Source organism: Podarcis filfolensis (genome assembly GCF_964270895.1).
Source record: "Podarcis filfolensis genome assembly, chromosome: 7".
Classification (NCBI taxonomy): domain Eukaryota; kingdom Metazoa; phylum Chordata; class Lepidosauria; order Squamata; family Lacertidae; genus Podarcis; species Podarcis filfolensis.
Window position 1 is genome coordinate 4,705,750 of NC_139603.1, and position 13,276 is coordinate 4,719,025.

Below are 13,276 nucleotides of genomic sequence, written 5' to 3' on the forward strand. Positions count from 1 at the left end.
CAATGTGGAATTTTGACAGACACACTATAGGCCATTGGCCAAAGCCTTAAACAGGAGTCCTCCAGCACCATGTTCTGAAACTTTCCCTCTAAGAAGAAACAGATCTACTGTAAAACAATGCCTTCCAGTCTCATCACAGCCAGGCAGTCCTGAAGGATACCATGGTCAATAGTGCCTAAGCTGCAAAGGGATCCAGCAGAACCAACAGGATGGATTTTCTTATTTGATTGCAGAAATAATTTTGAATATAGTTTTTCAAACACAGACACAGAACTGGACCATTTAAGGAAACACCAGAGACTACATGCCAAATTCACTTACCTGGGAATAACTCCAATCAAACTACATAGGGATTACTTCTGGGTAGCCATGTAAAGGACTGCACTGTTAGAGGGCCATAATCTCTCTCTAGTTTATACTCCTGTCTATATATTTTTGTGAATATACCCTTGCTGAATAAAATCTTCCAGTTTCCTTAAGCCACCTTTAACCAACTTCCTTGCCACTGATAATAAAGTAAACGTAAAAGTATACATGAATTTATATTTGGTGTACGTGAAGTAAAAAAGGAATCACTTTGGAATATACCTAATTAAAATACAGTCACAACCACATTTAAAAGAAAAAGCTCAATATAAATGCATGATAGAAACCAGGAAGAAAGTATACGGTAACTTACAATAACTTACAAATATATGACAACTTACAATTTAATAAACAGCACCTAGCACTGTTGTTATATCCCACCTTTTTCCCTGACAGGGACTCAGGGTGACTGACGAGTGTTAGAAGGCAAATCCATTTACAGTTGTGTCTTCTTCATTTTCTATTACAGCATCACACCAAAACTAAAAGAGCCTCATAAAATAAAAAGAGAATGCCTATAGTTCTTGGCTAAAATTTTATCTTGCATTAAAACTGTTCTTCTTGGCTAAATTAACATTCCTTGCAGTGTAATCCTAAACATGTTTGTTCGATAGCAATAACAGAAAGTTCCACCATGTTGGATGGGGCGTACTCCCAGGAAATGTGCATAGGACTATAGCCTTAATTGATTCCTCTACCAATGACAACATCTGTGCCCATTCTCACCAGTTAAATCAGTGAGATCTGGGCTGGATGTCTGAGCCTCTGAGGTGGCAGATAAGAGGGGTGTGCATGACCTCCATGATACACCAAGTATGTATCTTGGCATTTTTGAAAATTCTGATCTGTTTTTGAGTCGTGCTCTGTTCTCTCTGATTCAGTCTGTAATTTGGGTTGGAGCTGCTCTGTATAAAACAAGCCTCTCTGTTCCGCCTTCACTATAACAGAAAATCTGAAAATGGCTACAACTTTCCTTTTTTTGGCCAAGGTGGATGAAATTTACAGGCGCAGGAGCCCCCCACCCCACCCCCAATGGATCAAGCCTGTCAAATTGCAGAATACTTCCAGGGGCTTTTTGTGGTGGAAGTAAAAGGGATTCAGTTTCCTCCATAATCCCATTGACGTGTGTGTGTGTGTGCAGGTGTTTGCCTCTTGCTCTTTCTTACCTTAAAATAATTAATAGGTGACTGACTGCTGTGTATTCTTGCATGCGTTTTTTAAAAACCTTGCAGCTTTACACATGCTTTTCCAATTCTTGTTTGTGTTCTCTGATAGGCCTTATAATGTGAGGCTGTCTCCAACAGGGCCCTCAGTGTTCTGAAGAACTCTGGAGATTTCTTTGCTAAAACCAAACAACATTGGGATTCCCCCCCCCCCCGCCCAAACATAACTTTTTTTAAAAAAAAACCCCACTGCTGTGCTGTAACAAAAGAAAAAGGAAATTCCTGAGCTCTTTATTGATCTGTAGGCAACAATTTCAGACCCTCCAAGTGTCCCTATGTTGCAGGGACAGTCCAGGATTTACAACAGCCATCTCGGTTTCTGATTTGATCCCAGAATTGATCCTGGAATGTCCTGCTTTTCCTTAGAGTGCCCTTATTTTCATTGGAGAAATGTTGGTGGGTATAAACTTTTCTGGGACAAATGGCATATAAATATTTTAAAATAGTAATAAATAAAAAAATAAGAGAGGTCAGCAGCAAGGCAGTCACGTGTATGTGCTGCATTAGTAGCTTGCAAGTAAAAGCAGATATTGCTACTTTCTAATGAAACATGGTATATATTACCATTTTTAATATTTTTATATTAAAATACAGACAATTATTTTATTGTTTATTTTAATTCAAAACACAACCGAGGCCTAGAGCCTCTATCAACTATCAGCCATCTTCTCAATAATGCAAACATCAACTGGGGTAGTTCTTCTTGCCCTTCTGCTTGGGGACAGTACAATTATTAACGAATTACTTCCCTAGTACTTTTGTATTCTTTTAACCACTGTAATGCATAAGTGCAGGAGGATGCAAAGAATGACTCAATAATATCCTTAAAAACTATTATCCTGTTGAATCTAGGATAGTGGGATTTGTATTTCTTTTTTATGATTATTTTTTTAAAGGGAAGGAACACTAATTTTCAAGTCAGTCAATGTGGTGTGGTGGTTAGAAAGTTAAGGGCACTGGGAATTGTAGCTTGGGGGTGGAAACTACAGTTTTTAGAATTCTTTGAGGGAAGTCACATGCTTTAAATGTATGTTGTGTACGTAGCCTTTGTCTAGCAATTTCTGTATTATTGTTTTGGCTCTCAATGACCTTACCTGGCAAGATGGAATAGGCTGGGTTGCAAATAAATTATGGGCTGTGTCCCTAGTTTGAGGTTCTAAAATAATTTTAGTTGGATCCAGTAGGGTTTTTCCAATGTTCTCTGGCTAATTTTTTAATGTGTCAGTTCTCTGCCTGTCACACACTGTGCCTTTGCTGTGTAGAGTGATTGGGCAAAGAGAGAAGGCCGCTGGACACGGTGGTCCCAGAAGTAATGCCTAGTTGATCTCTTGTGAAGGAATGCAGTTGACTCAGTATCTCAGACCTCTACAGTGTAAACTTCTCAACAGTTTGGTATGCCTTGTGATAACAGCATAAAAGTCTTCTAGTGTAAGTAGTTGAAAATGTAACCTGTGGAAGCCACAATACTCTGACTGAGTTCTATTTTGGATAATTGAAATCAACATGTACTCTACCTAATTGTTTGATTCTACTATGATTATTCAAAAATATTACAACTATATACCAAAAAACACACAAGTTAACTTTGCAAGGAAAAACGTCAGAAAATAATAGCAACGAACTACACATATATTTCAGAAGGAAATTATGAAATTAATCTAAGAATTGAGGAAAATTTAAAATAAAATACCTGTGTGGCATTTATACCAATTGTCACAAGATGTCGCTACCCACTGAAAATCAAAATACTCTTTTCAGGCAGAGATCAAAGCCCCTCCCAGCAATTCAGAAAGAACAAGAGACTGCAAGAAGCTCAGGGTGATGGCATGGAGACTGCAGCATAACAATTGCCTATTTCCCACCATTTTATGCTGATGCTGGAGAGTGGATTAATTTTTTTCCAAAGCAGGGATAAAACCTACCATGACGATGTCTTTGGACCAATGCCCCCTGGTGAAGAGCTGGCTGCTGCAGCTGATTCTAATCCACAGAGTCTGGGAAATGGGAAATGGCCAGCTCCATTACTCTGTCCTGGAAGAATCCCAGCATGGCACCTTCGTGGGCCGCATTGCCCAGGATCTGGGGCTGCAGGTGGAGGAGCTTATGCCTCGCATGTTCCGGATGATATCCCAAGGCCATGAGGACTACTTAGAGGTAAATGTCCAAAATGGAATTTTATTTGTTAATTCCCGGATAGATCGAGAGGAGATGTGCGCCAAGACCCTTGTATGCATGATTCACCTGGAGGTGATCCTGGATAAACCCTTGAGAGTCTTTCATGTGGAAGTGGAGATCAAGGATATCAATGACAATGCTCCTATATTCCCAGCTGCTGGGCAAACCCTGATTGTTCCTGAATCTAGACTTCCAGGTTCATCCTTCCCACTAGAGGGAGCTTCTGATGACGATATTGGTTCAAACTCTCATCTCAGCTACAAACTCAGTCCCAATGAGTATTTCACCTTGGATGTTCAAAACAATGAGAAGCATGGTGAGTCTTTAGTTCTTGTGTTAAAGAAACCTCTTGATCGAGAATTAACTCACGTATACAATTTATTGCTTACGGCCACTGATGGAGGAAAACCAGAGCAAACTGGCACAGCTCAGTTGCTAATCAGTGTGCTGGATACGAATGATAATGCACCAGTTTTTAATCAGTCTGTGTATCAAGTTAAAGTTTTTGAAAATGCAAAAATAGGAACGTTAATAATCTGTCTCAATGCAACAGATCTCGATGAAGGAATTAACAAAGACATTATATATTCAATTCGAAGTGTTAACCCACAGAATTTAGGTGCACTGATTAGTTTAGATTCAAGCAATGGACAAATCATATTAAATGGAGAACTTGATTTTGAAAGTATTAAGTTAGGTGAAATTAGGGTAGAAGCAACAGACAAAGGCTCCCCACCAATGAAAGGACATTGTAAAGTCCTGATTGAGGTCTTGGATGTGAATGACAATGCTCCTGAGATATCAGTCTCATCACTGTCAGTGCCAGTGCCAGAGGACTCCCCACTAGGGACAGTGGTGGCCCTGCTCAGCATTTCTGACAGAGATGTTGGTGCCAATGGACAAGTAAGCTGCTCCTTGTGGCCACCTGGGCTCCCCTTCAAGCTGATGTCCAACTTCAAGAATTATTATTCACTGGTGATAGCTCAGCCTCTGGATCGGGAGAAAGTAGCTGAATATAGACTGTTGGTGATGGCACAAGATCAAGGGGAGCCATTGTTGTCAACCAGCAACAGTCTGGTTGTGCCCATCAGTGATGTAAATGACAATGCACCTACATTTGCACAACCCTCCTACATGGTCTTTGTGAAGGAGAACAACCCACCGGGTGCTCACATCTTCACTGTGTCTGCCTCAGACCCAGATGTGGCTGAGAATGCTCTGGTTAGCTACTCGATGGATGACAAGCTTTGGCCCCTGACAAGCTACATCTCGGTGCACTCGGAGAGTGGGAAGGTCTATGCCTTGCAACCCTTGGACTATGAGGAGCTGAAGCTGCTGGAGTTCCAAGTGAGGGCCAAGGATGCTGGGCTGCCCTCCTTATGTGGCAACGTGACTATTCAGGTCTTTGTGGTGGATGAGAATGATAATGCACCAGCAGTGTCTGAGCCAGAGGAGGCACCCATCTTGCTGGCAGCCCCACTAGAAGCTGGACGTGTAGTGGGAAAGATCCGTGCCTTGGATGCTGACTCAGGCTACAATGCATGGCTGCGCTATGAATTGCATGATGCGAAAAGTGGTCCTTGGCGTGTTGGGTTATACAGTGGTGAGATCAGTACAACCCAAGCCCTGGATGAGACAGAAGGTGGCAGCAGCCAGAATCTGCTGATAGTAGTGAAGGATCATGGCAAACCAGTGTTGTCAGCCACAGTCACATTCAGTATATCACTGATATCAAGTGCTCAGGCTGTTCACACTGATACCCGGCTTCCCATGTTGGGAGTGAACTCAGGATCCTTGGCAGACAATTCCAATATCTACCTGATCATTGCCATCTGCTCAGTTTCCACATTGTTTCTGCTGGCAATCATTGTGTATATGGCTCTGCGATGTCAGTGTCAACCCAAGGAGCCCGTGATGTATGGTCCTGGCACAGCCACACTGGTTTGTGCCAGCGAAGTGGGCAGCTGGTCCTATTCAAATCGCCACAGCCATATCCTGGCAGCTCCAGCAGGGGAGGCTGGTGCCAAGAATGACCTCATGGTTTTTACCCCCAACATACCTATCTTTTCAGAGAATGGGGAACTGCAGAATGGAAAGGAGCTGGTCCCAAATATATCTGGGCAGGTGAGATGTAAAGAGAGTTTGCTTTCTTTAATTTTTCTGATGTGTTATCATGTGGAGTCACTAGCAACATAAAAAGTAAATTTTCCCATTGAAATTTTCTTAGAGAATGAGATTTCTGATAGCACACAAAGCTTGTCTTTTGGGGGTTATTATGATTAATTTTAAACAATTTTGCATTTACTTTGTACAACTCTGTTTTAAAGTGAAATTTGCAATACTTGTTTATGGTGCCGCTTAGATAATGTGGGACTTTTTTTGTTTTGCTGAAATGGGAAATTATATGGAGGCTTAATTTTTAAATTTATTAATTCATCTCTCTGTTCATTATTTTTCATAGCTGATGGATGGCTGAGCTCATTCTTCTGTCATTAACTGCAACCACCTAATAAGGCACCTAAGAGGTTTTTTTTATCCATTTCTGTGCATTTTTGTTCTATTGATTCCAAGGCAAATGCTGCTCAAAGATTTGTAGACTTCAAAGCTTAACTTCAGATATTACCACTCTGTTTTAATGTCCTCCTTTAATGTCCTTCGTAGCTGTCATAGCCAAGGGAGAACTGCTGTTCGCTGAATGAATGACTTATTGTGAATGAACACACATCCACTGACAAGCTTAAGTCTATATTAATTCATAATTTAGTGTCAATCTAAGACATGGTTTGTTCTATTTGGGGTGTATTTTAAGAAAGGATTAAAATAAGGGAAGATATGGGGAGTGGAGAAGAAGGTGCTTAACTCTTTCCCCCTCCAGTTGCTTTTTCTGTTCCCCACTGTTGCTTTCTCTCTTGCAGAATTCCAAATGTATGTTTGCAATGGCAAATGCTTTTGGGACTCCATTCAGAGGGGAACATTTGGCAGGGAAGTGATAGATGGGGTAATAGTTAAGCATGCCCCCCCACTCTGTTTCTTTGCTCAGAATTACCCCCTTAGAAATAGCATCCATTAATAGGGTTAAAATACAGGCACACCTCCTTTTATTGTGTTTCACAGATATTGCTCCTTATGAGGCTATGGGTGCAGCTGCAGGAAGCCTGGCTGCTTCCAGGGGAAGGAAGCCCTGTCCCCGCCAGCCCCTGCCCCTCTTCTGGCCTTGGGAGTAGAGCTGTCTAGGGCTGGAGCTGGGTTTTCCCCCTCTTGCCCCTGCAGTTAGGGAGGCCTGGCTTAATAGATGACAATATAACTTCAATATGCACTGGGAAACAAACAAAAAAAGTGTGTCTTGCTTTATTGTGATATTTGCTTTATTGTGGTGCTCTGGAACCAAACCTACAATATCTTTGAGGTATGCCTGTACATTTGTTTGTTTTGTATCACAAAAAAATTTTTACATTTTTTAAAAAATGTAACTTGTAGTTAGGATCTTAGAGTGAATTTGTATGGACAATTCTGAGAGAATATTCTTTCTTTCTTTGGCAATCACTCGTAGCTGAGTAAGATTGTTAGAAAGACTTGTCTTTTGGTTCCCATTCAGTTTTTGTGTGTATTGACCAACATTATATACCATCCCTAAGATACTCAACTGACACTTCTCAGCTGCTAGTAAATTACTAGCTTTCATCCTTCTGGCCAGTTTCTGTTGGCTCACCAGCAATGGCTATTCCTTGACAGAGATAGCCTTGACACAGAAATCCATGTTCTGTCAACCGCCTGCTTGGATTATTGTTGGTGTGGTGTTACTCTTGAAGACTGAAGCTTCAGCTAGTATGGAATGCAGTTGCCAGGTTGTTAAGTGGGTCAGCCAGCTGTTCCTGAAGACTGCCAATGGACTTCCTGGCTGAAATCAAGGTGTTAGTGGTGATTTATGAAGCCCTAAATTACTTGCAACCTAAGTACTTGAAAGAATGTCTCTTCCTATATTGCCTTGCCTGGATACTAAGTTCCTTCTGGAGAGGCCCTTTTCAGTGTCCTGTTGCCAGGAGTTGAATACCATGTGGCAATACCAGAGAGAGCCTATTCAATGGTAGCATCACATCCACTCTAAGGAATGGCAGCTTCTGACTCAGTTTTCTCTTTGATGCCAACTTAAAGCATGGTTCTTTACTCAAGCATTTGAGATTCATTAAGTTGTTCAGCTGAGATTGCAGGAGATTCCATTATGTGATTTTACCATTGATAGTATTTATTGATTTTAACTGTTCTCTAAAGATTATTACAGATTTGCTATTTAAAATATAGTTTTATTGTATCCCACCCTGCAATCCATTGTGATGAAATGTAGGCTATGGTATTAAAATAAATTAATTGAGCTTTATTTCCATAGCACAAATTGGGATGCAACAACCTCTTAGGCATTTGTGAGCCTCTCTGAAGAAATACCAGCAGCTGTTAAACTACAACAAAAAGCGGGGGGAAATGCTTGATAAAATGTAAAGGGGGAATACGCCCCAAAGCAAAGACACACAGATGGAGGAAGCTGTTTGATTTATGATTTGCTAACTGAATATTAAAAATAAATAAAAAAGCCACCACTGTTGATTTGCACGTATACTTTGGGGACTGAAGGAGGGGGGTCTTCTGTAGGACCTCTCTAAAGATGTTGGAAGGTTGACTATAATGTGCTTGTAGAATTTTTTGCTTCAGTTGCTAAAATACCTTGGTTGGCCTTGGGTGTTAGCTCTCTTTATTAGGATGTGAGGTGCCATTTGTTGGTCCACCTTAGGCAGCCAAACGATTTGGGCCAGCCCTGGGTGAAATAATGTTGCCAAACTGTGGGTTGGGCCAATATGAACTGTCAGTTGTTGATCATAATGATACAGCCAGGAAACAGGGAATCGGTTGAAAGCAGCTGATATCTAATTCGATATTGAGTGAACCATTAGTACACAGTTTGTGGTACTAATTTTGAAATACAAGGACTTTCTGGAAAATTATCTGTATGATATAACTGTCCGCTCCTTAAAGGCTATCCTGTTTCACTGAAGGGAGAAGCACAAAAATTCCTGTAGACATGTGCTAGTGAACCTATGGAAGAAGGGTGTTGTTTGTTGCTCTTAATTATAAATAAGTTGGCATCCTCGGTGGGCTTGTTGAGAGAAATTATCTATAACCTGACAAAATGTGTTACCTCTTAACTGCTAAGACTTATAAGACTTATTAGCTCAAACCAAGTCAAGCGTATAAAGCTGCTTCATTGCTTGGGTGTATTTCCGTCCTTTTTGTTTTCCCCTTTGATTATTACTAGATTTCAATACCTAAACTGGACTGGATATTTATGATTTGAGCAGGCTCAGTAGCAAATTATTCATACTTTTCTGCTGGGTTCCTGTGTACAATTTTTGCAGCTTGATTTTGCCTTCACAAATCATCCGAATTTGCCAGGGCATTGTATCTTATCTATAATCTACGTTTAGAAAATCTATGAATTCTGACATTTCCACCTTTCTGTCATTTCTCCCCTAATAATATACTTTAAAATATACTGATAATACATTTTAAAATATTCTGATAATATACTTTAAAATATTTGTGTATTGCATCGGTTAAGAAACTCTTTCATTTCAGCTTCCAATCAGTGGCCTATCAGTGACTAGATACTTGGGCACCTGATTCCTTTTTAAAGGCTTTCTGGGTATTTTCATAACGCCTTTGATTCCCAGCTAGAATTCCACTGGAATTACTGCAGATGGGGGGTGGGGGGGTGGGAAGAGAACGATTACTATTACTGTACTCTTGTTAGGAAAAAGAACATAGATTAGATGCTTTGAAAGATCTCTTGCAAACGTCTTCTCCATTGATTTTGGTATATACACTATCTTAGCCAAACAAGGTGGGTGGGGTGGTACTGAGTGGCCATTAGCCTTCTCAGCAGCTGATCTAGTTTATTATGGTCAACATCAGATCATTTGATTATACCCATATTATAGAGTGTGTTTGGACAGTCAAATGTTGATGGTGTTTGTCCGGTTCTGTCTTTGTTTTTTTGCTATACTTTGTAAGCAAAATATGCATCATTTGACTATTGTTCTCAATTCCTAAAAGTTGGCTCCAGTAAGGAAGGTGTTTTCAGTGCCATTCACAGGGTTGGTTCATATATAATGCCAACCCATATTTTATTTTATTTTATTTTATTTTTTTTGCAAATCATAAGTTAAACTCCAAATTATTAGTTTTGTTTGAGCTGTAAAAAACAAACTGATCTTCCCTGACAATCCCTGAATGCTATTGGAAACTTTATACTGTGAGGATGGAATAATGCCCCAAATCATACTTTGTTAAACTGTATGTAATAAGAAACTAATTTGCACAAACTTTAGAAACTAGTTCAGAAACTTCAGCTAGTCCATAATGCTGTTGTATGGCTGTTAACCTGGGCCAGTTATTGGCAGCACCCGACCCTAGTGATAGAACAACTTTACTGGCTGCCAGTATATTTCTGAGCATAATTCAAAAGGCTAGTTGTGCCCTTTAAAGCCCTGATTGGCATGGAGCCAGGTTGTCTGAAGGACCACCTTCTCCTATATGAAGCTTTCCAGGTTTAAATATTTTGAGAAGAGGCCCTTCCCTACATCTGAGGTATGTTTGACATTGGAAATGAGAAAGGGCACCTCCATGCCTATGCCTAGTCTTCAGAAATGAGGCCTGTTTAGCTACCTCTCTGTTGACCTGTCAGCAAGCAGAGACCTTGTTTGGCTGCTCAGGCAATTTGTTTTTCTACTAATGCTGTTTATAATTTAGTCCACTGTTTCTATCTGCTCTTGGTTTTATTTGCTTATTTTTATATTTCTTTATAGCGTGTCTATGTTTGTACATGTACAGACAGAAAATGAGAAGGATGGTGTTTGTTTGTTTGTTAATATAAGCAACCACCTGCAATTAAGGAAAGGGAATTCAGGATGCAAGGCAGCATCACATAAGAAGTATATGTATGAATTTAATTGCATTTGTGCTGTCAAATGTATTGTTACATATCTCACATCAAACGTCACCCCTTGATTAGCAGAGCATTGATTTCATGATCGATTGAGGAATTGCAGAGATACCGGTAATTGCAAGAAAGTAAATGCAGTAAAAAATAAATAAAAATGAATTGTGTTCTAATTGCCATTGAGTATGAATAGTTCCACTGTGAATAGTTGAATAGTTCCACTGTGATGTCTACACATTGGATCAGTACATGGCTTATCTGATTTTCTGGGCAATAGGATGCATCACAAATGACATCCCTCTGAATTCACTCCACCCTTATAGGTTTATCTGATCTTATAGAGATGCATCCAAAATTGCCTGCCTCAGAATCCATCTCCCCACCCCTCAAAAAAAAGTTTTGAGGTTCCAATTTGTCATGACATTAGAGTGGCATTTGTAATCTACTATTCTTTCAAACTGGATGTCTACAATTTGTAAAGACTGTTGCAAATGCTTAGTTTGCTCTTGCTGCAGGTCTTGTTGTATTTTGCTGTTATTTTCCACTATGCAAATAATGTGTGCAGGTGATTACATGTGTTGAAATTACTATCTGTTTTATTATGTAATTATGTACATGATTGCATCAACCCTCATTTTAGTCAATGCAAAGCGTAAGTGCTTATTAACCAGCCCTGAAATTTCATGCAGTGTCCTCTGCCTACCTTTAGAACAGACTGGTCCACTGATACAAATGGCAATTTTTAACTGGGTGTGTAGGGAGGACTGCCAAAATCACTTAGGACCTGCACCTACATACTGATTTATACTTTAAAATTATTGCAGCATCTTAAAAACTAACACATTTATCATGGCATAAACCTTAATGGGCTATAGTCCATTTCATCAGGTGCTTCATCAAAAGCTTTTGCCATAATAAATATGTTAATCTTTAAGGTGTCATAAAAATATGTATTTGTTTTGCTGCTACAGATTAACATGTAAGCCCCTCTATAAGGACTCCCCTGGTGCAATAGGAGGAAGTAGTGACAGATAGCCATTAAAATAACATCCCAGTCAACTATTTTTTTAAAGCAATTTTATTGAGTTTTACAATTTTATATTCAATCAATCAACACAATGTAACATTTGTCATAAAAAATAAAAGAAATTCCCCCTCCCCGTGACTTCCTCCAACTTCCCTTTCTGGTTCTTTAAATATTTACTACTTCTGCTTTATTGTTATCTTGTTTTTATATTATTATACCTTAATCCTCTTAACTTCTCATTGTTTTTGTACTGAATTTTCTTTCATGATTATATCCTACAATCGATTTCATTCCATCTTATCCTTTCTTAGCCTTTGATCTTATTTTCTTACTTGTGTTTAATCAAACCCTGCTAGTGAGTCCATTTCTTTACGATATTTCTGTAAATACAACATAAAAGCTTCCCAGTCTTTTTTAAAGTCTTTGTTGTCATTGTCGCCGATTCTTCCCATAAGTTTCGCCAAGCTTAATCCACAAGCTTGACTTGCCATTCTTCTTTCATTGGAGTCTGGTTGTCCTTCCATTTCTGGGCTAGGAGAATCTGAGCCGCCATTGTAGCATATATAAACAACTTTTTCCATTCTTTTGGTAATTCATGTTCTATTATACCTCACAAAAATGCTTCTTCTTTTTTTAACAAAAGTTATTTTGAACATCTTCAATTCATTATAAATCATTTCCCAATAACTTTTTATAACTTTACAATTCCACCACTTACGGTAAAACATTCCTTCTTTCTCTTTACACTTCCAGCACTTATTAGAGCTTGTTCTATACATTTTTGCAAGTTTAGCAGGAGTTAAATACAATTGATAAATCATTTTCATGTAGTTCTCTTTCAGAGTTGTACATGCGGTAAATTTTAAATCAACTTTCCATAATTTTTCTCAGTCTTTCATTTGTAAGTTGTATCCTAGATCTTGTGCCCATTTAATCATTACACATTTGACTTCCTCTTTGGTTTCCCATTCTAACAATAAATTACGGTATACATCTTCTTCAGTAACATTCTTATCCTCTACAATTTCTCTTTGAAATCTAGATAAAGTATATCTAAATAATTTCTTTTTGTCTTCTTTAAAAACCTCAATTACTTGAAAGTATTGCAACCAATCATTAACATGTTCTCGGATCTCTTCAAATTCTTTCAATTTTAGTTTCTCTTCTATTTCTATTACATCCCAGTCAGCTATTGATGCTGTGAACCTTGATCCTATACATGCTTGCTTTGAATAAATTCCTCCAGGTTCACTGGATCTTGCTCTCAAACAAGTAAGTACTCATTTGCAGCCTTTTGTACTATTGTACAGTTAGCATACGATATGACAGAACAGGGAAAGTTTTAATTCACCTTGGATAGCTGAATGCTTTGGGCTAGCCCTGCTCCTGGGCACTTAATTCTTGGAACTGGCTAGCAAAAGTTGGGCACATAATTTACCAAATGTACTGTAGACATCATGAAACTAGTTTGCCTTATCTGTACCAGCCAGATAGCTT

General features: G+C 39.1%; 1 protein-coding gene across 4 annotated transcripts in view; it reads left to right on the forward strand.

Moving 5' to 3' along the window:
* Positions 1–13,276, forward strand: part of LOC310767496 (protocadherin alpha-C2-like) — a 191,134-nt gene that overhangs the window by 82,750 nt on the left and 95,108 nt on the right. The window contains exon 1 of one of the 4 annotated variants that reach the window (XM_083624535.1): positions 3,260–5,888. The exons of the other annotated variants lie outside the window; for them this stretch is intronic. Coding sequence (XP_083480661.1) covers positions 3,513–5,888 — 2,376 coding nt within the window. The 5' untranslated portion in view covers positions 3,260–3,512. Of the gene's footprint in view, positions 1–3,259; positions 5,889–13,276 lie in introns of those variants that run through there. 4 annotated transcript variants of the gene reach the window in all.